Source organism: Sebastes fasciatus, chromosome 11, assembly GCF_043250625.1.
Source record: "Sebastes fasciatus isolate fSebFas1 chromosome 11, fSebFas1.pri, whole genome shotgun sequence".
Taxonomy (NCBI): domain Eukaryota; kingdom Metazoa; phylum Chordata; class Actinopteri; order Perciformes; family Sebastidae; genus Sebastes; species Sebastes fasciatus.
This window is the reverse complement of record NC_133805.1, coordinates 6,051,665-6,075,962: the sequence shown is the minus strand read 5'-3', so window position 1 is coordinate 6,075,962 and position 24,298 is coordinate 6,051,665. Positions and strand designations below refer to the sequence as shown.

General features: G+C 42.3%; 1 protein-coding gene across 4 annotated transcripts in view; it reads left to right on the top strand.

Moving 5' to 3' along the window:
- The window catches only part of LOC141776544 (uncharacterized), a 98,293-nt gene that overhangs the window by 25,863 nt on the left and 48,132 nt on the right, over positions 1-24,298 (top strand). For 3 of the 4 annotated variants that reach the window (XM_074650200.1, XM_074650199.1, XM_074650197.1), the window contains exons 3-6: positions 8,988-9,074; positions 9,869-9,946; positions 10,908-11,150; positions 17,123-18,409. In XM_074650200.1, coding sequence (XP_074506301.1) covers positions 8,988-9,074; positions 9,869-9,946; positions 10,908-11,150; positions 17,123-18,409 — 1,695 coding nt within the window. The remainder of the gene's footprint in view (positions 1-8,987; positions 9,075-9,868; positions 9,947-10,907; positions 11,151-17,122; positions 18,410-24,298) is intronic. The other variant, XM_074650198.1, reaches the window with a different exon arrangement.

The following is a 24,298-nucleotide window of genomic DNA, read 5'->3' as shown; positions in this document are numbered from 1 at the left end:
GAGTTAAAGTCGACTTTTGAGATGAAACATAAGGATCTGTCAACCCCTAGAGTTATAAATGATACTAGTAGTAACAAAACTGTCATCGTTGGGACTGAACTTCGGTATAAACATGTGGCTTGTTACAAGTTTGTGTGTAGCGAACATTTAAAAGGGTAGAATATCGTACAGGTATTTAAATGTGCTTCTTACACAAGCTTTAACATTTCTCTTTTTGCAAATCGCCGTGAATATCGTATCCTCTCATTTATTTATTTATTATCTATATAAAGTGAGGTATATAATCACTTATAGCACCTAGGAGTGACACGTTTTTGATTCTAAATCGAAAATCGATGGAAATTAGATTTCAATTTTGACCTTCAAAATCAAAAGCAGGATCGGCGATCCTCCCAGTATTTTTTTATTTCCACCCCGGCCTACTCGCGCACGTCCAAAGAAAAAAAAAACAGCACTTCGAAGAAGACACGGCATATCTTACCGGTAGCCCGCAGCTGCACTTTGAGACACCGTGGCCGCTGCTGGAGTCGGAGATGACGGAGAAACAACAGAAGTGGAAAATTCTTCTGCTTCTCTGAAGTCTTCCCCCGTGAATTATGTCAACAACGAAGACATCGTTGACAGATAAACTACAGTTTGTAGACAACAACACCTTATTTTTGTGGATTACAGCACACTATAATGCACTGCAGAAGGATTTCTGTTTAGTTTTTGTAATGATTATGTACTGAAGTGGGTCACACAGATACTGAAAAGATGCAGCTTTTTATATTGTAGACTGTTGGAGTCTAATTTTTTAAACACTTTCTAAATAAAAAGGGAGTACAGTTCTCTTTTTAAAGAAGAATTTGAAAGTCTAAACGACAGTTGTCAGGGCATAAAACCAATGATCTGCTGATCTAGATTCAATCAAAACTCCATAGTGCAACAGTGGTATGTTTAAACTGAAGGTAAAGGTAAAGTTGTACTGCAGTCTGCTGGTGATTCTATCTAGCTGGGGAGGAGCTGCGTTTGCTGAGGCATGAGAAACACATCCCTGCAGTGTGTGTGCTTCTACTGTACGTACTGTATGTGTGATCGAGCTACAGGGCAGAGAGAGAGAGGGAGCTCTGCATTAATAAGTATTCTATGTATATATAAGCGTGTCTGTGTTAGGGATGCTAATTTAGATTTCTTTTTTTAACCGATAACTGACCCTCGATAACCGATTATTAACCGTTAAGACCCGAGCCGACTTCCTCTATCCTGCAACTCCGGCTCAGACTCTCTTAAGGATGTTAAGGTGGACCAGCTTTTCTCCTTTAAGTGACGAGCCGCTCCTCTGAGTTTTGCTCAGCTTTTTAATTCATTTTTAATGTTTCTTTTAATCGTTTTAACCGATAGCATTAATCAGTTAAAATTCTTAATGTCGGTTAAACGTTTAATTATTAACATCCCTAGTGTGTGTGTGTGTGTGTGTAAGACACACTCACTCTGCAGTGTGTGTCTATGTGTGTATCTGATGCATTGTTTTTTGCATTCCTCCTGAGTGCATGAGTCTGCATTTGTATTTGTGCGTGCGTGTGTGTGCGTGTGTGTGTGTGTGTGTGTGTGTTACAGTACAAGACAGTACTGCAGTCACATGTGACTGCAGTGCTGTCTGTACAGTGAAGCATCAATAGCAGCAGCTCCACACACATGCAGCTCTGGTTAGGTCATCACACACACACACCTTGGCTGTCACTGCCAATAATTAGGACGTGTGTGTGTGTGTGTGTGTGTGTGTGTGTGTGTGTGTGTGTGTGTGTGTGCTGAGTTCAGCAGAGATGTTGAAGTGAATGTGATGTAACTGAAGCTTTTACAGCACTTCTTGAGTACAACGCTGACTGACAGACATACAGACAGACAGACAGACAGACAGACTAGACAGACTTTATGACTTGCAGTATCAGTTATAATGTAAAAGTTTAGGATTAAGATATTAAAGGATAAAATGATGGTTGAGATGTGTGAACATGGCAACATCACTATAACAAAGTCAGACAGGTTGTAACCAAGCCAGTGAAAGTCTCCACCACACATTTAGTTTAGTTTGCAGGTTGTCAGCTGTGTGTCTGCCCGGCGTAACTTTAGCGAGTGTCCGACCAACAGTGTGTGTGTTTGTGCTACGTTAGCAGCTCTAGCATTGCCGGTGGCTTTGTGCTCGCCGCCGCCACACATAGTCTGTCAGCACGGCGTAACTTTAACGAGTGTCCGACAGACCGTGTGTGTGTGGCGGTGGCAATTGCGGGGTTGTTGGTGGTGTTCTAGCTGTGAACGTAGCTGTAGCAGTGTGTGTACAGTTTAATTGTCGGTGAATAAATGCTACGAAACTACAACTCCTCCGCTCCGAGAGACGCATACATTCGCATTTTCTCTTGCAGATTTTCTGTATATGATTTGGTTAAAATGTGCATTATATATAAGGATGGAAACCTGGCTTGTGTTTGAGCTGAGAGGAAAAGCAGCACCCCCCCAGATCTGCCAGTCACAGTAACAGGATTTGCATCATGCATTCAATGGTCATGGGACTGCACCATTACCACAGAGCATCTGGAGTGTGCTGTTGGACCACAGCAACATCTGCACCCAGAGGAGAGAATAATTTACCTTTTTCCTCTGCCTCTCTCTGTTTCTGTTCATTTACTGATGCTCTGCAGCTCCGATGCCATACATCTCGCCATACGTATCATTATTCTGTTCTGCGTCACCGACTTTATTTCTAGTAATGAGTGCTCACTTTCTGTGCATCCCACCATCCATCATCTATTCTAAACAATATTACATCCAACTTATCTTCCATCCTCCTGCACCCCTTGTTTTTTTCTCTTCCCACCTCCCCTCATCCCTTACCCCTCCTGTCTAATATCAGTATGATATATTTTCACTGTCAAAGTAGTATTCGCATAACCAGCGCAGTGCCTGTTTGGCGCGTGGCTGCTCGGAACGGGTCGATTGCTTGGCTCCTGGTATTGCTGCTTGCAGTGTTGTCAGGGGGTGTGCTCGTTCGATGCGGATGGTTGTTCCCAGGAAGTGCTGCATGCATAAAAAATTCTGCAATACTCCAAAACCCAATGGAAAAATCCCATTTGCTCAACGTGATGCTAACTTCCTGGTTGGGCTACAAAAATACGTCATCCCAGGAGCACTCTATGGATGAAGGCCTGGTCACACCAGAAAGTGACACCACTAAGTTTACTCCCGCTAAATAAGCAGTGCTCAAAGCTCGGTGATGTAAGGATGACTCACAGGGCTAGTTGATGGACTACTGTAGCTGGCGAGCTAACAACTAACACACTATAGGCGAAAATGCTGAGGCTAGTCACTCAACATGGTCACATTAGCTCTCCAAGCTAACTAGCTTGCCGAAAGTTGATTTTGCTTTGAAATTCAGCGATGACATGGCATCTTTTCTTTCTAAATTGCCAACCAAGCCCATGAAAAGACTAAAACAAACAATGACGTGGTAGAAGAAAAGAAAAAGTCAGAAGAGCAAATGTTTAAATGAGCTGCTGACTGTTTGAGAGCATGTTGTCACATGGCTTTTAGCTCGAAGGGTAAGGGAGGCAATACTGTTTTCTTATCGTCAATAAATCCCATTGAATTGATTGATTTATTTGAAGTATTGTCTGTGTCCCGGCAGCCTGATATATCTCATTTCTCCATTGTTGTCCAAAAGCTATTAAAAACACATCAGTGAGACAAACTGTGTCACCGGGTGACATGCTCCTTCGTTACCTTTAACACACTCACTGTAGTTTATTTTGACTCAATCCCACACACGCCATCCTGCTGCCACAAATACTCACTAGCACCAAATTTGTGTTACTGAAAATAGTCCTCCTGTTTGAGTAACAACATCTTCAGTAGGAACCAATGGGCATGAGTGCCACAGACAGGATAGGAAAGTCAGAAAGTATTGAGAGACAGACTAATTGGTCTTGTCTTAGGATGTGTTGACAGTAAGATAAGAAATACAGAATATAGCCAGCCTTACCCTTTATATGATATTGAAAAGCATTTTTCCATCCCTTTGCTACCCACTGCCTTCCTCAAACTTCACTCACTTTTCACCCCCCCCTCTCTCTCTCACTCTAAGTGCTTGTCTCTCTCCAGAGGTAGTGACAGCTGTGACTGAGGATGGGATGCTGCAGTTTGACATTAACCTCCCCTGTCCTTGGCTTGGGGACAAAGATTTGAGCATTAGTAACAGACACACGCCAATATTAACTGCATGAAACACGGAGAAGGGAGAGAGGGCAACCTCCAGGGTCTTAAAAGTGAAGCCAATGCGGAAGTGCCTTAAATCTGCATTCTTTCTAACGGCCAGCAGGGGGCGACTCCTCTGGTTGCAAAAAGAAGTCTGATTGTATAAAAGTCTATGAGAAAATGTGTTTTCAGTTCGTTAAAGTTAATTTTTAACATTTCGGTTGGCTAAAAATGTCTTATTCAGCGTTCGGTTGTACTTCGCTCCACCCTCACGTGTCACTTCTGGTTGCAAAAACCAAGATGACGACCGGTGAAAAATGGCAGTAACAGACAGGAAACAATAATAAGTAGAGAAGTGTCCTCAGTAGAGTTGAATCTCACTCAGTTGTCCCTCCCGGCTCCTCTTACAGTCAATATGGTGACGAAGATAACAAAAACAGGGATTTATTTATCTCGTATCGTGCCTAACTTAAGTGGATCATAACATATCGGGTATGGAATTAATCTGCAGATGCTCCGGGTCAAAATGAGACAAAACCTTTTCTATGGATGTCAGTTTTTGAACCAAGACAAATAACAAAATGTGGCCTGCAGCAGACTAGGTAAAGCTTGTTTTTGGTCTCACCGAAATGCCTTTTGCCACTGAAGCAGTTGCGCCCCCTACCGGCCGGTTAAGAGGAGTGAGGAGTCAGCAGCCAATGACGGCATAAAACTAAAACTAAAACTAATAAAAATAGTTTTTTCAAAAAGTGTGCATCACCGTAACCATGAGAGGTCCTTGAGCATACAGTCATATATAAGCACAAAAAATATTAGGCTGATGGGTCCAGTATTATGAGAGATTAGCTGCGGACAGACAGACACACATATGACCAAACGCATGATCTCCCCACAGGCTTACATCTGGCGGAGATCATGATAAAACATGCACCTAGAATACTGATATGAGCACAACATTTAAAATAAAACTTCATATTGACCTTGTTGCCCATCTGTAACTGACCCATAAGATGTTTATCTAAATATAGAGGCAGCAGGGTAACCCCCACAGGCTGACTGCTATCACCTAGAAAGCTGTTCTCTCGCTGGGAGCTGAAGTGCAACCGGATTCAGCCTTGGTACCCCCCCACAGTATACGGTCCATCGTCGCAAGGTGCACTTCAGCAAGACCCAAGCCACTTCAGAGGCACTGCACAGCAGACAGCCGTGCACTCTGACCTCTGAGAAGAACTGTATGAGTTAGAGGCTGTCAGCAGCCTTAAAGGGATACTCAAACAATATAGTATTACATTTCCATTAGGGCTGTCAATCGATCAAAATATGTAATCGCAATTAATTGCATGATTGTGGAAAACAACTTTTTCAGATACACTTAACTCTTCTATCTTCACCGTTTGTAAAGCACACACACAAGCCACGTCTCAAGGCTCATACTTTATCCATTTTCCTTCCTTTCTATACCAGTTGAAGACGACTTAACAAGATGAGCTAAAAACGGAAGACTAACTTTTCATCTTTACCAAACACTACCGAGCAACGTGGAAGTACAGCCGGTCCCTGTCACGCACACGGCGGCGAGCCCATCTAACTACGCAGCAAAAGCTATTTTTGTGGTGTTTCCCCACTTGTATATTTTGACTTGTTTCTCCTGGCAGTGGGTTTGAAAAAGAGCTTCGAGTCCACTGATGCGGAAATGCCACAAAAATAATGTCTGAAAAAAAAGAGGGGGTTTGACCTTGAGGCTCGATACTGGCTGCTCTCCTCAGAGGACTGTCTGGGTTCTGACTGTGCCTGCACGCACATACAGTGTGTCTGTGTGTGTGTGTTTGTGTGTGTGTATGGGGATGTCTGAGAGAGAGAAGGAGAACGAGCAAAAAGTAAAGGGCTAAAGGAGCAAACTTTTTATATGCACAGCACCTGCACCCAGAGTCTGGCCTATCCATCCCTCCATTTACAGTGAGACCAACCCTGCCTACGTTCCCATACAACTAATCTGCACTAACCAAAATACAGGGAAATGTACTCTTTAAACAGTTTTAAACACATGATTAATGTAAATTGAAACAAAACAAAACAAATACCCAACAAAACTACCGGCTTAAGTTCAGTTAAACATCACGGTTTGGCTTAAACTGACTACGACATCGAAACAAAACAGAACAAAAACGCAACAAATGACCACGTTTCACACACGGGACACGAACAGCGGTCTTCACTCTAGCTTTAAAAACTGAGCATTCACTGCCCTAGCTAAAACTGATTGTGGCACCTTTTTTCTAGATTCTGTGACATCTTGCATGCAAAAAGTAGAGAATGCAAAGCAAGGAACATGACGAGATGTTGAGTGACGATGATGAGAGAAAACAGACATGACTCAGGAAGAGAGACTGGCAGCTGAAGAGGGATCGACGAGTGGCGTTGTCTTGTGGCGTTCTGTCTGGAACGTGTGTGTGTGTGTGTGTGTGTGTGTGTGTGTGTGTGTGTGTGTGTGTGTGTGTGTGTGTGTTTGGTTTCACCAGGATGTAAATTCAGCAATCCACGGATACCTCCTTACCTTTTTATAGAGCCGAAAATGGATACAGCCATAAAGAAACACTTGCTCCCTCAAACACACTCGATCCAGAGCGCCTAAACTCACGGTTAATGCGCAGTTGTTAATTATTCATGACATCCACCATTACACTGATGTTGGCCCGGCGCCAAAACTGTGTGTCCTCATTCCCTCTGAATACATTTGGAGGAAAACAGCAGCTCGAGCGTAAACCGCTGCATTTCTTCCGAACCTTTCAGGTTTCCTTGAAACCTCATTGAGAATGTAGTTTAGTTGTATGGGAATGTCTTACTGTCTATCTTTCTCCTGGTATTTCAGGACCACGGACAGATACATACTTTTTAATATTTGCTGTGTAGCAGCAGCAGCAGGCTAATGGATGGGAAAGAAACAATGATCACATTGTACTTCATCAAAATGAATTATATTATAGATGGAGATTACATTAATTTATACGTATTCCTACAGGAAATAGCTGATATTTAACAATAAACATAGAGTGGTTGGAAAGGGGAGGTTAATGCTTATAGCTACGTGCATTTACTCAAATACTGTACTAAAGTACAATTTGAGGCAGTTGTACTTTGATTACCTCCATTTTATTCTACTTTATGCTTCTACTCTACTACATTGCAGAGGGAAATATTACATACTCACTCCTCTACATTTATCTGACAGCTGTGATTATTATCATCAATATTTACATACCCAATGCAACAGTAAAATGTTCAGACCATGGATGTTTTAAGAGAACTGGATACAGCGTTGGAGGCGGGGCCCCGTTCATTCCTATGAAAGTTGCTCAGCGGCGCATGAAGTCAAAAAGGCTTCCGGCGATCTTCCGCATCCATTGGGCCCACGGAGCAGGCGCAGTAGCGTCCGCTCGGTCACGGGGTCACAGCCGTCACGCTGTCGTCCCGGCTTGCTAACTCCGCCTCTCAGCCCTCGCTCCAGCCTCGGTCTGGAGCTCAATCACACAAACGGAGGAAGGGAAATAACTCTGGATTCAGCTATTAGTGCGTTTTACAACTTTTAGGATCTAATGATTTAAATAAAGGCTATTCAAGTGTTCGTACTGGGAAGTTGATTCGCCTCAAAAATAATTATCCACTGAGTTACAGACGTCTCTTTCCCAATGTAAGTCTATGGGAAAAAGTATTTTTGGGCCATGGCATAACGTGACGGACACGGAAGTTGTAGTACTGCAGTTTGGCCACTACGAAAATTGGGATCAACGACCGGCGCTCTTCCTGGGGGCTTGGTTCTGATTTAGAGGTCGACTACCATGGCAACGGTTGAAGCTTCATACACTGAATGAAACTACCACTATGGCACAATCTCATGAAATCCATAACAGAAGCTTTTTTTATTGAAAAGCACATTTGTGAAGCTCGTACTGTTTAGTTTTTGTCGACATGTGTTCATAAATATGAATATGGAGTGGACATCAGTTAGCTTCATTTGATCAGATAACGGCCCCTGATGATGTAAGTGGACTTGCAGTAAATATTTGTATTATTTAGTTGATAATATTCTTTTGTTGTAATGATAACAGCTTTATAAATCTGTGCTTCTTAATGGGATTTAATGGAGCCGGCCGAGCAAATCTTTACTTTAGTCAATGGATTATGCCATCCTTTTGATGTCTTTCATTATACTGCAGCACTTAACTCCCCTCCTCCTCCTCCTACTGCTACTCCTACCTTTAACAGCAACATCAAACATGCATTTTATATATTATTATATTACACTATTTATCAATAGGTTATGAGTGTGTTATGTGTTCCTCACACATGCATCGATCCTTTAAGACCCATCCACTGTCAGCAAGTGTTGCCCAGAGAGCCGCAGATGCTGTCGTCCTCTCCTTGCGTAACCATGGTGATAGGCCCTTTCGGCGACGTGTTGTGTCTGCTCGCCTCACCGTCAAAAGAGCTGTACACAAAACACACACTGGCAGGCTGGAGGGGCTGGTTTTTGGGGGAAGCTGGAGCCTGTGTGATGGTTAAACAGCTGACGGAGCAGAGTGACAGACTCAGCTGCTGTTTTCAGTCCGTCTCACTGCACGGAGGATTTTAAAAAGAAAGCCTGAAGGATGCAGAATTCATTCTATAGGTCTGGGTTTCATACCTGGAAATGTGTGCAGTGAAAAGCTTAACAGAATAATGATTCTGCGATGATTCTGATGATGCATTTTTATCTCCTTTAGGTCCAGGGATGATGTCATCGATGATGTCATCAGGGGGACGCCAAGACCCACCAGGACAGCCCGCCTTCAGCTCTGACTACCTGTCTGGTGAGGGTGGAGGGAGTGCTTGTCATTTATCACACTGGTTTTGCCACTTTAGTATAGAAGAAGTTTGCACAGACTTTTAATGTAGTTTTTGCTGTTGCATAGGCTCATGGGAGATGTAGTTCCCCCCTGTAAAATAACTCATACCAGTTGTGACTTAAAATGTTCATCAGAACCTAGCGAATCATTTTATATTGACATTGCATCTTTGCAAGACTAGCAAAGTGGTCTCCTTTTACATGTGGCTACCATAAACTATAGACTCCACAACATAAGGAGGTTGTCACATCCTTTATGTGGTCACCATGAAGACCAAAACTCTCACATATTCCTCAACACAAACATATTGAACACTAAATATTGTCCATTTTTAAGGAAAGTAAGTAAGTAAGTTTAAGGAAAGACTTGAGACTTGACTCGGACTCTAGCTCAAAGACTTGAGACTTGACTTGGATTATAGCTCATATATCTTCAGCCATCATTTGTTTTATTATTTCCACCTGTGCTTTTCCTACTGTGACATGCCAAAATGTCAAAAACATGTTTACATTCAGGCTATTTTATGTGATTCCATTCAACGTTACATCCTGCATGCACACATTTTTATTTTTTATGTTCTACTGATTCGATTCATTCTGCTACTCATCTCTCCTGATCTCTGTTTTTCCACTCCTCCCACTCATTTTGACTCTCTGTCTCTCTCTGACCCCACTGTTCCCCTCCCTTGGTCACGATTTCATTTCTCTTTCTCTTTCTCTCTCTCTTTCTATCTGTCTGTCTGTCTCTCTCTTTACCAGGTCCTATGATGGGTGGGAGGACAGATCAATGGAACCAGAACAAGACAAAGGACAACAGCATGCCTGACTCATTTCTAGGTCCACTTTACTTTTTCAACTCCTGAGTCATTTTTTATCTCTGATTACAAACTTTGAAGGACGTAATATTATCCCTCCTCTCTGTTTGTATCTGACAAAACTTCATGTGAAAAACTAACTAACAAAGAGGTTAAATGTGATGTGTTAATTTCAATCTGGTCTGGCTTAGGAAATATGTTTTTAGCTGTTTTGTTGTATTTATGTGCTTATAAAAACACTATGTAGTGACATACAAGTGAAGCTGCTAAACGATATTGTAATTATTTAGATATTCTGTGCCAAAATCAACCTGGGGGGCAAACAATTAGATAAAAACATTAACTTTTGACGCAAACTGATGCTTTGTAGTTGTTGTATGTTTACGCACCAGAAGTGCTGCATACAAATTGACCTTTTAATAGTATTTACTGCTTTCCAGCAAGTCTATTGCAAAGGAAATGTATAACCCCAGACAGAATATTTAATCGTGATTAATTGCAAATTAATCACACATTTTTTTTATCTGTTCAAAATGTACCTTAAAGGGAGATCTGTCAAGTATTTAATACTCTTATCAACATGGGAGTGGACAAATAACAACAGCTGTCAGTGTGCTGACTTGACTATGACTTGCCCCAAACTGCATGTGATTATCATAAAGTGGGAATGTCTGTAAAGGGGAGACTCGTGGGTACCCATAGAACCCATTTACATTCACATATCTTGAGGTCAGAGGTCAAGGGAGCCCTTTGAAAATGACCTTGACAGCCAAAATTTAGCGCAAGTTTGGAGCGTTATTTAACCTCCTTCGCGACAAGCTAGTATGACATGGTTAATAATGCTATTACTCAGTTTCACCACTATTATTACAGCTTCCTTACAGTATATACATAAAATAAAAGAGAAGCAGTATGTATATGGTGTATTTAGCAGCATAGTTGTCTGTTGGTGATGTATCTCTGTGTTCTGTCTCTTCCATCAGGCTTTTCTCAGTCCGGGATGGGAGGGACCATGGGGTCCGGCCTGCCACCGTTCCAGTCCGCTATGGGCTCCGCTCTCGGCCAGACCGGGATGGGCTCGGCTATGGACGCCCAGAAGAGTTCGGGCCTGTTCGGCGTGGATAACAAAAGTAACACCAGTAACACCGGTGGAAGCAGTCCGTTTAAAACCACTGATCTGTTTTCTTCTGGTGGCCCGGGAATCCACTCCATGGATCACTCTACAGGTATCAGAAGGAGGGTTGGTTGCATGTGTTACCGTGGCAGCAGGGGGGAGGGGGGAGTCAGGGGAATGAGGAGAGAGGAGGACCTTGTGGTGTACAGTACGTAGTGTGGTTTAGGGGTGTTAGGGAGAGTTAGATTTGTCACACAGTTATAAAAAAGGCTGGAGCTAAAGCCCTGGCCGGAAGTGAAAAATCTAATCAAGGCAGCAAGTATTTGAGACACACAGCCGGGGAAGTGTTTCTGTCTACTGCTGGCCAGAGGGCTTTGTATTGGCAAGAATTTGGCGATATATTGCGATTTTTTAAATCTAATTTCAAGAAAATTGTCATAGAGTAAAGAACACATCACCATGTGCATAAAATCTGAGTAAAAATTTACTTTTTTTTATGCAATCAATTATAACAGTGGGATCTGTATTTATCACAGTCCCTGTAACATCCAACATCATTTCATTTGCAAATAAAATAGAGCATTAACTGAGTTGATCTTTGCCTGTGAACTGTTAATTAAAAATTGATACAGTATCACAAAACACAATATCCCGATATTCAATATTTTCTATATTTTCTAACACCCCTAGCTGGCCAGAGGCTAACACGGTCGTGTCTAGAAGGTAACCCTCAAATTGCAAAAAAATAGGCGCTAACTGCTATCAGTCACACCGGAGGAGCGGACGGGCCACGGCTCCAATGTTTTGAATTAGGACTGCTGTTACCCATTTTAAACATGCTGCATATTGTTGCTTTAAATTTGAGTTGATAAAATCTCAAATGTTATGCTGATTATTGCAGACAGTTGCCATTCTGTGGGTTTCTGTAGCACGGCAGCAGTGGCAGGTGGTGACAGGAGCAGAGTAGCAGCCTGATCACACAGGACATGTTTTCAGCAGCAGAGGGCAGTCTTTTCTAGTCGTTCCCACTGTAGCTCTGCTTTGACGTCACCATGCACTTTGCTATTCTCTTTATCTACTGAAAAACTGGATCAGCAGACAGATGGGACTTACGCAGGGACAATAATAATAAACACAGGACAACCCATAGTTTAACATCTGCAGTAGTTACTGCAGTCATAAATGATGTGCAAAACCTCCCCATGAAATGTCTCGTAGCCTTTTATCATGAATTGTTAATGTTTATAATCATCAATAGCTGCTTGAGTGAATAACAGCTGAACGTTAACTGAATTTGCGGTTGCCGAGCAACAAAAACACAAACCCACTAGGAGGCTTTAACGACAATGACGAAGCAGCGCAGCGCGCCTTTTTGCAGTCTTCCTGTGTAATTGTGCCCAAAAGCAACATTCTGTACTAGAGACATGCGTGCTGTGCTGCAAATAGCTATTTCATCACCTGAACATCATTTTACACACAGGACGTCTGCGCATTAAAAGCTTCAGGTGGGAGAAACGGGCGAGAAACATAGATTTTAACCTTCGACTGAACTTTTAAAATGACTCAGCACAGTGCAGAACTTATTAATCATTTAGCATGCTCTTATTCAGGGCTTTATTTTTTTGAGCTCTCCTCCCTTCTGTTTTGTTGATGTACTAAAGATAGCCCAGTACCGGCTGGTTGTTATGTAACAGTTACTATCCTGGTTCATTACAGGAACTTCTATCAGGGATGAATTGAGGAGAGATTGTCTGTTATCCAATGCTATCCACCTTATTCTTTGCCTGAACTAGGACGGTTCCGCATTGCGTCATGTTGTGTTCTCACTTCCGCTTAGCGTCGCCCGTCACCAGTGTTAATATATCCATGGTTATCATCTTTTACTTTAAAGTGTTAATGCTTTTTCAGGTGAGAAAGTAGCCGTCTAGATTTCCGATATGTCATCAGTTTAACCAAACAAATTTGGAAATTTGCGCCAATGTTTTTCGCAGCTGTGTAGAGCTGCTGGCTGTTTGAGACCAGCCGGTCAGCAGACAAAAGCACATGTTAACAGTGTTTTTGTTTTTACTATCACTGCTAGAACTGCTAAAAACAATACAAATAAAATTAAATTAAATCATGAACCACCAATTTGGTGTCAGATGGCTAGCAACTTGCTAGATAGCTATATATAACTAGCAATTTGGCGATAGATAACTAGCTATCTAGATAGTGAAAGACAGGTGTTGTGGTCTGCAGTGACAACACAAGCGTGTTAGAGAACTACGGCGGCCTTCAGGTGACGTAAAAACACGAAAGGGTCTCTAGAGCCAGTGTTCGTTGTGCGTTCTGGGCTACTATAGCAACATGGAGGACTCCGTGAAGAAGACCCGCTCACTATGTAGATATGAAGGGTTCATTCTAAGCTAACGAAAAGACAACGATTCTTAGTTTCAGGTGATTATACACTAATGAAAACATAGTTATGAATATAAGATATTCCATTTCTGCTAATAGATCATTTAAAGGTGCAATAAGTGAGATGTGGCCAGAAGTTTAAAACATTAAAAAATGAACATTATCAACAGACTGTGAAGAGGTTACGGTGTTGATGTTATGTCAAAGAAGTCTGTGTATTGTGTTGCAGAGATATCTACTGAAACGAGCATGCTAACCAGCTAGCCCCGGCCCGTCCTGTCTTGTAATACCACTTGCCCTTGCGCCTTGCTTTGCGCCCAGATTATGCACCGCTTAACTCACAAATATGAAGTTGGACATGCCCTAAATGCACTTGCACCGTGCAAAAATGTAAAATAGGGCCCAAAGTTCTCCACCCACCTGCTCCTCTGTCTGTGCAGGTGCTTGTGGGATTCACCACAGAAACCCCTTTGCATAACATTTCAGATTAACTCTCACACCGCAGCACTTTTTGCATAGGCAATGTGTTTGATGCAACCGGCGTTCCAGCATTAATGTTTCCCTTGGCAGTTGGCCAGACCCCAGATTAAGACGTACTCCCATTAAATACCTTATCGCATTAAATATAGATGATAATGCCTCGGCCTCGTCACTTCCTCGAGCTGTTTATAGCCGGCCGAGCATCGGAGGCCAAAGGGAGAACACAGCTACTTCAATCAATTTAGAAACACAGGGTCAGATTTAGAGGGGAATGCACCTTTTTTTCTGGATCCACATTAATATCCAGTGATGTAAGGCAGATTGAGGAGATGGGAGGATGAAAAACTGAGATAGAGGAATGATAATTTGGACAGGAAGAGGACACATGAGCAGACTGAGAGGGGTTGTATAGGTCAGAGTTTTATTTATATGGTCAGTCTGTTTCTATCTGTCTGTTCATCCTTCTCTCTCTCTCTTATTCTCTCTGAGCTGATGAAATGCGTGTCAGAAATAATTGAGAAATATTGCTTCAGAGGGAAAACCCTTCTAAACTGTGATGACTTCATTCTCAAACCAAAGAGGAGATAGTGGGATCAGACAAACGGAGGGATCATTTCAGTGCGAGCTGCATGTGCACAGCTTGTTCATTGTGTTGTGATTTTTGTAATACATCTCCATATGTTCAACGTGTCATTTTTGGATCATTTCACTGTTTCGGCATGTGGGACAATGATCCATTTATCACCGGGATTGTTCAGACATGCATGCATTTATTTTTAAATCATGCATGATTGTGGTGTGCTTGATTCATTCACCTTGTTAAGTTGCTTCAGAGCTCTGTCGCTCCCAGTGTGTTTGTGTTGCTCTGCTGTGTGTGTGCCTGCTCCCTACACAAGACCAGCTCTGACCCCTGGGTCATGATGATGATGATGATGATGATGATGATGATGATGATGATGATGATGATGTTAAAAGAGGTGAATCAGACATATTTTTTCACAAAGTATTATATAATTTTTTTTGAAACGATCTTAAAAAAACAGTCCATTCCAGACTCCATTCAGAATTTACAGAATTAAGAAAAAGAACACAATACGATCTGGCCAGCCAATGGATCTCTCAACTTTTATTTCCTCTCATTTCACTGTATTCATTGGGATTAATATACAGTAGAATGATCCCATAACACCCTAAATTGAGGACCTTAAACCTGTGTAAGGCGTCTTTTAAAGATGTAAATTGTAGATATACAGTAGACCTTCAGTCACAGTGAGATTTGGTCCTACAAAGTTACCATAAAATATTGGCAAATTGGTTAATCCCAACCAGTTTCACGCTGGCAGAGATGAGAGGCATTACAGTATGTGGCTGTAAAACAGCACCTGTAAATATCCGTCTCGTCTTAATATACATTGATTATGCACATTCGATCCAATGTAGCCTTTATTGAAACATTAGAAAGTCTGTTAACAGGTGAGTAAATTACAGGTTGAACGTATTTATAAAAGCAGGCGCCATCACATACATCATATTTTATGAAAACGTTCTATAGGTTTTGCCAAAAAGGAGCCTCAAAGCAATTAGACTGTGGTTACTGTGGCTGCTGGAAACACCCAAAGAAGACACTTTGTTGTGAATATTATCTGCACATGAAGACCACACGAGTGACTTTTTGCTTCATCCTTTCAGGATAAGCGATATAGTGATATCTCATAGTCAGGGCTCTGGGCAGTGTTGCCAGATTAGAAATGTTAATCTATCGTACCAGAGGCTTCAGATTATCGTGTCGTACGTGAGTCATAACAACAAGGACAAAAAGGCGTAAATGTGTAATTTAACATGTATTTATACGACTTTTTGACGCGCCTAACGTGTAACAATCTTTGTAATAGTCAAGACAGGATGACTGGAAGCCTTCATAGCCTGCATGAAAACAGTTAAGGCCGTGAGAAGAGATAAACACAGGATCCATCCAGAAATTAATTAAAATGAGACAACGCAGACTAAAACCAACTACTTAATGTAAGCATCACAAGATGGTCAAATTATCATACTCTTGGGGCATTATTGATCGTACAGATAATGGCAACGCTGGCTCTAGGTAATCAGGTAATTGGTATGCATTATGTGTGTATTAAGCACAGAACTTGCCTTTGCGTTGTTGTACTCATGACTTGAATGAATGAACCTTTTCCCAGTTACTCAGTCAGACAAACTCCTAGAAGCCTTTTATCTCTGCAAGCAAAACAAAGGTACCTTGAATGGGAGTTTAGCCAACCTTTGCTCAGTTAGTCGTCCTCTGTAAGATCAAAGTAGCTCTGTTCAAAGAGTCCACCGATTTAGCGTTGTGTTTCTGTAACATTGATGGACTCACAATGGACAAAATCGATGCAGCAGAACCAGAGATATCATCTTTTTTATTTCACAAATTCTTCTTCCTTGGCATCTACGTTACCCACAATGCAAGTTGAGATTTGGGTGTGTTATGCCGACATATTCTCAGTCCCAACTCGTCAAATACCGCCGCTTGGTCAGTGCCCCTCGGCATCAGGTACTGATGAACTAGGTACCCCTCTAGCATTAGTTTTGGACGTGTCAGGAACAGCGCGTCAACATGCGCTCGTTACATGCATCGTGTCCTTTCAAAATAAACTTCGGGTTTTACAGGAAGTTAGGTTTAGGCAACACAACCACTTAGTTAGGGTTAGGAATCGATCGTGGTTAACTTCACAGACTAGCGTCTCACGTGACAAAATAACTAAACTAAACTAAAGTTTAATTTTAGTTTCACGTGGCCCACTAACAGCGGCCTCCTGGTTGAATGTCCCATTGTCCTGACCTATTCAGCATACCTTCAAACTACATGCAAAAGCATAAAAAATGGTATCCATGAGTTTGTCTGACTGTTTAGGAAGAAACAGCTAATTCTCCGGTAGCCCATCCATAAAGAAACCGATGACCCAACTTCAGTTATTCTACAAACTCCCCTCCTTCAAAATATCACTCCAGCTGGTATGGACCTCACACTTTTGCTGCGACCAGTCATTACATCCATTTACTGCCATGAAACAGTAGACAGTTTAGACATGAAGTAGTGAAAACCACCTATGGTAACCACAATCTGATGGCTTTTTGGCAGGTGATTCTCTGACACAGTATGTGATTGGTTCCTCCTCTTATAAAACCCTCCCCACAACCCCCCGGCAGCTCCCGTCCCCTCTTCCAGCGGCTCAATGGACGACAGCAGTCCCACTTCCTCCGCCTCCGAACCCCTCAGCCCCGAGAGAGCGGGGCCGGGGGGCGAGGCTGGCAAGCAACAGCAGAGGCGGCGGAAGAAGAAGAGGAAGGGCCACGACAAGGTCTACGACTTCTTGGACGGCCAGGAGAATAACGTCGGGTTGCAGGATAAGGGCGGACTGGAGGCGGAGGAGGACGAGGACGAGGACGAGAACTGGGATTTGGAGATCAGGGAGAGTGGAGGAGGGGGTAGAGTGAAAGGCAGGAAGACTAAGAGTCGGGCAAGACTTCCAGAGCAGTGGGGAGTGCCCCAGCAGCCCGTCTCTCCCACGACGGCTACTGTCGCTCCTACCTGGGCTACAACTGCTGAATCTGGTCCTCCTGACTCCAAAGCTCCAGAGTCCAACCCCAGCCCCGTTTTGTCTTCTGCCCCCACACAAATACCAACAAGTTTCGTCAACCGTTCCCACGCTAGCCTCGTAACAGATTCGTCTCCGCGCTCTTACGAGCCGATGTGTGTAGACGATTTCCCTCTGTCTGCTAAAGATGGTCAAAAGGCGAATGAAGAGTACATTTTGACCAACAACAAACCTGAACCAAACATTAGCCCGGTGGCAAGTGTCGCCAACAAGAGTAGTGTAGCTGGGGATGTTAGCGGTAGTCTGGCATTGATGACGGGGGACAATCTGAGCCCGGTCTCCCAGACCTTCTCGTTCCTGGATTCAGTCCTCCAGACCCCTCCAGGCTCCACTCCTAACTCACAGACCACCACCCCCATCACCAACACCCCTTCCCTTGCCACGGCTCCCCTGACAAAGTCCACCCCAACAGATATCGGCATCCCTGCTTCACAAGCCACTTCCGTTTTCAACCCCTCCAAGAGCACCCCAGACCTTCCCCCTACTTTTTCCACTTACCCATCGCCGTTAGCTGCCGCGGACGCACGCCCCCCAACGACTGCGGTCGGATCAGCCCTCAACGCCGACGCCAAGCCTTTCGTCCCCTCAGCCGCACTCATGTCCTCTGCAGCCACACCTGCATCCACTACCGCGACGTCCCTTAGCTCCTCAGCTTCTCCCCGTAAGAATGAAGCCACTCCCGCACCCCCACCAGCCACTCCCCCCAAAAATGTAGCCACGCCCTTTAGCTCAGCAACAGCCACTCCCCCGCCACCCGTCACCCCCGCAGCCCCTCCTTCTCTCCCTGCACACTCAGAGCACCAGGAGTCCTCGTCGCCACAGCTCCCCCCACTGGAAGGTTGGTGAACTACAGGGGGAAGATTATGAATAACATGGGGCAAATTTGAACAGAATCATTGTAGGCTAGGCTAGCAGGAAGTAGCTACTACTTGTCTTCCTGTGTGCATGGCTCCTTGTCTGTGGATTGAGCACTAGGCCCGCTTGGTGCTTGATCCTTTTCCTCTATATGTATTTGTAATAACCAGGGCCCGACACATAAATGCAGGGCAGCTAATCTGTTTTTTTTTATATATCTACAATAGATCTACATACAAATCTGCTCTTTATCACCATTACAAATCCCTATGAAATATGGTTTTATCTAAAAAAAATGTACCAGAGAAACATTTGTGTCCAGATATATCACTCTTCCAAACTGTTGGCATGAGTATGGGACACAAATGTACCGTGCTGGTCGGGCCCGATATTAACAAAAAGATGATAAGTTGTCTGATTTGACTTCCCTCTGCCTGCCTCTGTGTATCTGCTACCATGATCATAACAGTTTTTTATCTCTTGACCTGCTGCTTCTGACAGCTCTACTATCTCGCTATGCTTGCTCCACTGTCTCCTGTTTCATCTGATTGTCAGCTGCCTGTGTAACCTCCCACTATCTCCTCTCCTGTCTATAGAGAAACACACACATGACCTGGGTCATTGCATGGCAAAGCTAGTTTGCTAACGCCTTTTGGCTTTATAAATGAATTAAAAAAAAATGTTTTAGTTGTGCAAAATTAGTGTAGTAGATGTTAAAAGTAGACAAATGTAAAACGTGGTATAGGTTGTAAGGCACAACCTCCAAATATCCAATTTTTCTTGATGCCTCTTGGGTTTATTGTGTCTATATTTTGTGTTTCTATTCCAACTGTTTATAATGTATTTGACTGTATTTACAGTATCAAAGATGCATTTTCTGTAGAAGCAGAAATGCTAATTGTAAGAGATGGTAGAACATATTTCACATTTAGGCAGCAAGTCTGACAAATGCTACCCATTAAAGACCAGATGAGAGTAAGATCATATTTTCAAAACACTCCAGTCAGCTATCATGTGAGTTCTTAACGAGGAACTGCGCCCATTTTCCAAAATTCATACGTGTATATTCCCATGGCCAAAGACAGTCCAAAAAATATTAATAAATATGAACCACTCGGTAACACTTCATTTTACAGATGATAATTAGCAAGTAACCTATTTGAAATTTCTTCAGAATTGCTGCCAAATTACCCCAAGATTTACCTCAAGATTTATCAAAAATGACTTTGTTATAAACATTATTTAATAATGATATGCTAAAATAGCATACAATGGTTAAAATAGGGCCCATAGTCTTGAGAAGCGGCTGTGCGCTGCTCTTCTTCAGGCACAAATCCCATCATTGTGACTTATTGTCTACACAAATGTAACCTGATAGCTGATGTCATGATTCAGGGAGTTTTTTAAGAAATTTCAAATAAGTTATTTGCTATTTATTATCTATTTATCAGCAGACATGGAAATAAAGCATATCAATTAACTTAGTATTCTTTTCCTGGAAATGTATTAAATAAATTACCAGTATTTATAATAGTTATAAAATAATAACAATAAAAGTCCAGAGTCAAGTCCCAAGTCGAGACAGAAAAACAAAGTCATTTTTGATACATTTTGAGGTAAACATTGGGGTAATTTGGCACTAATTCCAAATAGGTTACTTGCTAATTATCACCTAATTACCATTAAATTTGCGGACCTTTAAAATGAAGTGTTACCAGATATTTTTTGTCAAACTATTTCAAGCTCAAAGTTATAGTATTTAAAATGAGATGAATTGATTTTTAACCATTTATGACCTTTTATCCTGCAATGCAAAGATCCAGAGCAGTTTTAAAAAAGAAAGTATGTTCCTGTTCAAAACGTAGGCCAAGGTTAGATCCTACTTGTCTGATATGTTATCCTAAATGAAAATTAAAATATCAGGGTTTCCCCCAGTTGTCGTTACAACAGACAGAACAGCAGACTCTGGACAACCATGTAGGAGCCAGCAGTCTAATGTTTAGCCTGCTTTGACCTCTTGTACACTGGGGTAAACCCTGAGATGACCTCAGTCTAATGCTTCTTCCTCCTGATAATGCTGAGTACTGTCTCTGGCGACGACCCCACAGTCTGCTGAATGAAGATTGATTTACCAGTGTGATGCTCTCTATGCTTCTCCTCAGCCTTCTTTCTCACTAGTAAAACCCTGACCAAATACAAATTCTGACACCGTAGGTCCTTTATTCTGACATAGCAGCACCTTTAAAATGTCCTATAGTCTCTAAAACGTCCTGTAGTCTCTAAAACGTCCTAACTGGAGTTTTGAAGCACCTTCACGATTTACATTTTGCATTAGAAGTTCTAACACTGAGGCATTGTTGGAGTTGATGTTGCAGAAGTATCTTTAATGCATTGAAGCTGACTCTGAACTGGCTGAACATTATCTTTTTCTTTCTCTCCCCCCTTCCTTTTTCTCTGTTTCATAATGCCACCGATCACGCGACCTTGAACAAACAGGTAAGACAAGTTTCTCTTTTTTTCCGCTTTGCATGTTTTATTTATTCTCATATGGAACTTTGTCACGGATTGTTGACACCCCTGACCCCAACTGTGGTTGTCTGGTGAATAGTTATTTTGTTTATTTTCAGTGAAGGATTTGCATATAAAGAATAGAGTAAATTGGACTAAAATAAGGCACAGAGAGTGAGAGTTAGAGAGTGTTTGGTACTGTCACATACATCGAGTTGTCATCAGCATAGCATAACATAAACACCATATTGTAGAATATCTTCTTTTGGTACAAACTGCATCCTAACTGTAAGGTTTATCTTTAATCTGTCTCTGTAGGAGAAATCTGCTTGCATTAGAAAATGACCTAGACTTGCCAGCCAGTATACTGTGGTCGAGGCACCTGAAGTTACTTGGAACGAAGGTGTACCGACACAGGGTGGCCGTTTGGGACAATGCGCTAAAATCAGCATGAGGGAATTACACTCTACAGGGCACTAGATGTCAGCATGTAGCCGCAGAAAGACCTCGTGGGTCAGGACCTGTAGCTCGCAGTCTGTCTGAACATTTCATTTTTTCTTTTTCTCTCTGTAATCGTTCTGTCTACTGTGTTCTTGGCGCAAAAGCAACATTTATACTTTGTCACATGGGTAATTGCAATCACGCGCAAAAAAAAACGCAAATTGCACTCAGCTGCAAAACTTAACGGCCGTGTTTTGCATTATGATATAATTAGCGTAATATCTTTTGTGAATCGGACCTTGAGATGGGACAGTTGGAGGTTGCAAGTGAGGCGCAATTCATGGTGCTATCAGTAGCCGCAATCCATTCTTTGTGAATTTACGTGTGCAAGTGCATGAACGTGCAGTACACTTAAGGGTCCCAGTTTGGGGGTTTGAAAATATGGTCACCCTAGGATAAACAGTTGAAACTGTTAGTTAAAATAGCTAATAAACAGTTGAGGGAGAGGTGGCTAACTTTCTTACCTCAAATTAAATCGGTGTTAATATTTGTGCAACAGACAGGCTTAATTAAACTAGTCTAACCTGACAATCTAAGACCAGTCCAAGACTAGTCTTAAACTAAGGTTATGCAACTGGCCCCTGATGATGTGCATGCTAACTTACTGGAAAACTTTAAGCCATTGTTAATGTTATTATTTATTTACATCTGTGCTTTTCCTGCTTTGACAAGTGAAAAAGTCTGTGCTGAAAAGCATATGTTTGATGCATCTATTTGTCTATTAGAGTCTATTCGGGAGATCAAGGCATTGGCATTTTATCACTATCACTTTCCACCCAGTGAAAGCTGCAAATAAATGAAATTATGAATAAATTGTTTTTAACATGACATGCCCTCCAGTGTCTAGCAGATGGTATTACTTTGGAAAATAATGTTGTTATACTTCACACCTCATTGACTGGTGTCAGATGATTTTCAGTTCAGGCATATGGGAGGCATTGTATACTCAACTAATGAGCACTACTGTATATTCCATTGGAAAATGCACCTTCAACTGCCACAAAGAGGCTTCTATCTCATCCGTCTCGATAAGCAGGAACGACAGTAAATCTTTAGAGAGACTCTTCATTCACCTCTTCGCTTTAAGTCTGTGTGTCTTTGTGTTTGTTGAAAGGCCTCTCTGCTGTCTCTGCTGCAGAGAGGACAGCACCACCCAGGCTGCTGTCTACTTTGTGTATTCAGTCGGCACTAAGTTGTCCCAGGGTGAATATGTTGCTCTCTAGCTGGTCCTCCCTCAGTGCTGGACTTTGACTGAGTTCCTGGTGCTGCTATCAGCACGGTCACACGAACGTCACGGGATTTGAAAAATGGAGGTTATTAACACAGTCCGGTGTGTTATTTATCAAACCGAGGTTCTGGTCCGGTACAAATTGAGCTTTTATTATTCATTAGCTCATAAAGAGAGAGAGAGATCAAGAGAGCGTATGTGACTGAAATGGATCGAATCGGATTATACTTTTTTTTTCCTCTGATATCCTATCCAGTGATTTTAGCCAGTATTGGACCGATACCAATACCGAGTATCGGTTCGGCACATCCCTATTTACTAGGGGTGTAACGATACCTTTTTACAACGATACGATGTGATTTCCATGGTTCCGATACGATTCAAGGACAATATTTGGCTCATCTACAGCAATACGATACGATACAATTCAATGATTTGAAATCAATACAGTAACTTTTTTTTGATCAAACACTTTGGGACAGAATCATTCCTATTCAAACGCTGTTTAAATAATCTGCTTATAGTAATCAAGTAGTCCACCTACAGTGTTCATTTGGGCTATTTTCATACATGACAACATCTGGAAAAACATCTTAAAACTATGTTAGGCTAACGTTAGTTGAATTTCTGTTTTGTTATTTACTTTACTCCCGTGATAATTTGCCTCGCGGACCGTCTGCTCTCTGGCTGGATACCTGAGACTGATGCTGCGTTCACATAAAGTAGATATCATGACGGGGAAAGAAACAGTAATTTTCTCTGAATGAAAAAACAACAGCGCACGGAGAAAGCACCTGTGAATGAAGCCGCCCTCGTCAAGTGGATTGATAGCACCTGAAAGACCGGTGCCCGCCTCCCTCCACGCCGCTACTGGGTGAGAGAGGAGGAGTCCAGTGCGCCGTCCATCTGCATGCACGCCATGGATGCGTGCTCGCGCGGCAGAGGGTGGAGCTGGCAAGCTGCCGCATGTCTGCAGAGTGAACCGGAGTAACGTTTAACATTTCTTTACTAACAAAAAGTGCTAAAAAAAACTTTCATATAACATTTGTCGTCCTTAAATACAAGGTGCAAATCCTTAGTATCGATAAAATAGATTTTTGCCTTTCAAATCTATTTTATATCGATCAACTTGCCGAGTACCTATCGATGTTGTTGGATCGTAGGAATATAAATCTATGTAGATGAATCGTTAATACCCCTACTATTTATTACAGTATATGAGATACTGTTAGTCATATAATTATCATATTGTGTCTCTTCTTAGCACACATGTGAGGTCACTTGTAAGATTTGGCCTAAACAGTGCAGGTATAGTGCTGTTGTTGTCCAGTGAGAGTGGGAATCAGTGGAAGGACTCTAATGGAGTTATTGACAGCTGACTGCTTCCTTGGTTTGGGGTTTGGTAGACAGCTGCTGCTCTGTCACTGTTTCTTTTGTGTCTATTTATAAACCTGCGTTCTGCCTTCATATCTCCCTATCTATCCTCTCACATACAATATTGATGTCTGGGACTATTTCAGCCTTACATAAGGCAAGGACATGCTCACTTTTTTTTTACCATGAAGGCGTGTGTACGGCCGGCAAAATGGAAAAATGGCCTGTCATCCCTGTGTCTATGTGGAAGCTTCCATGTGT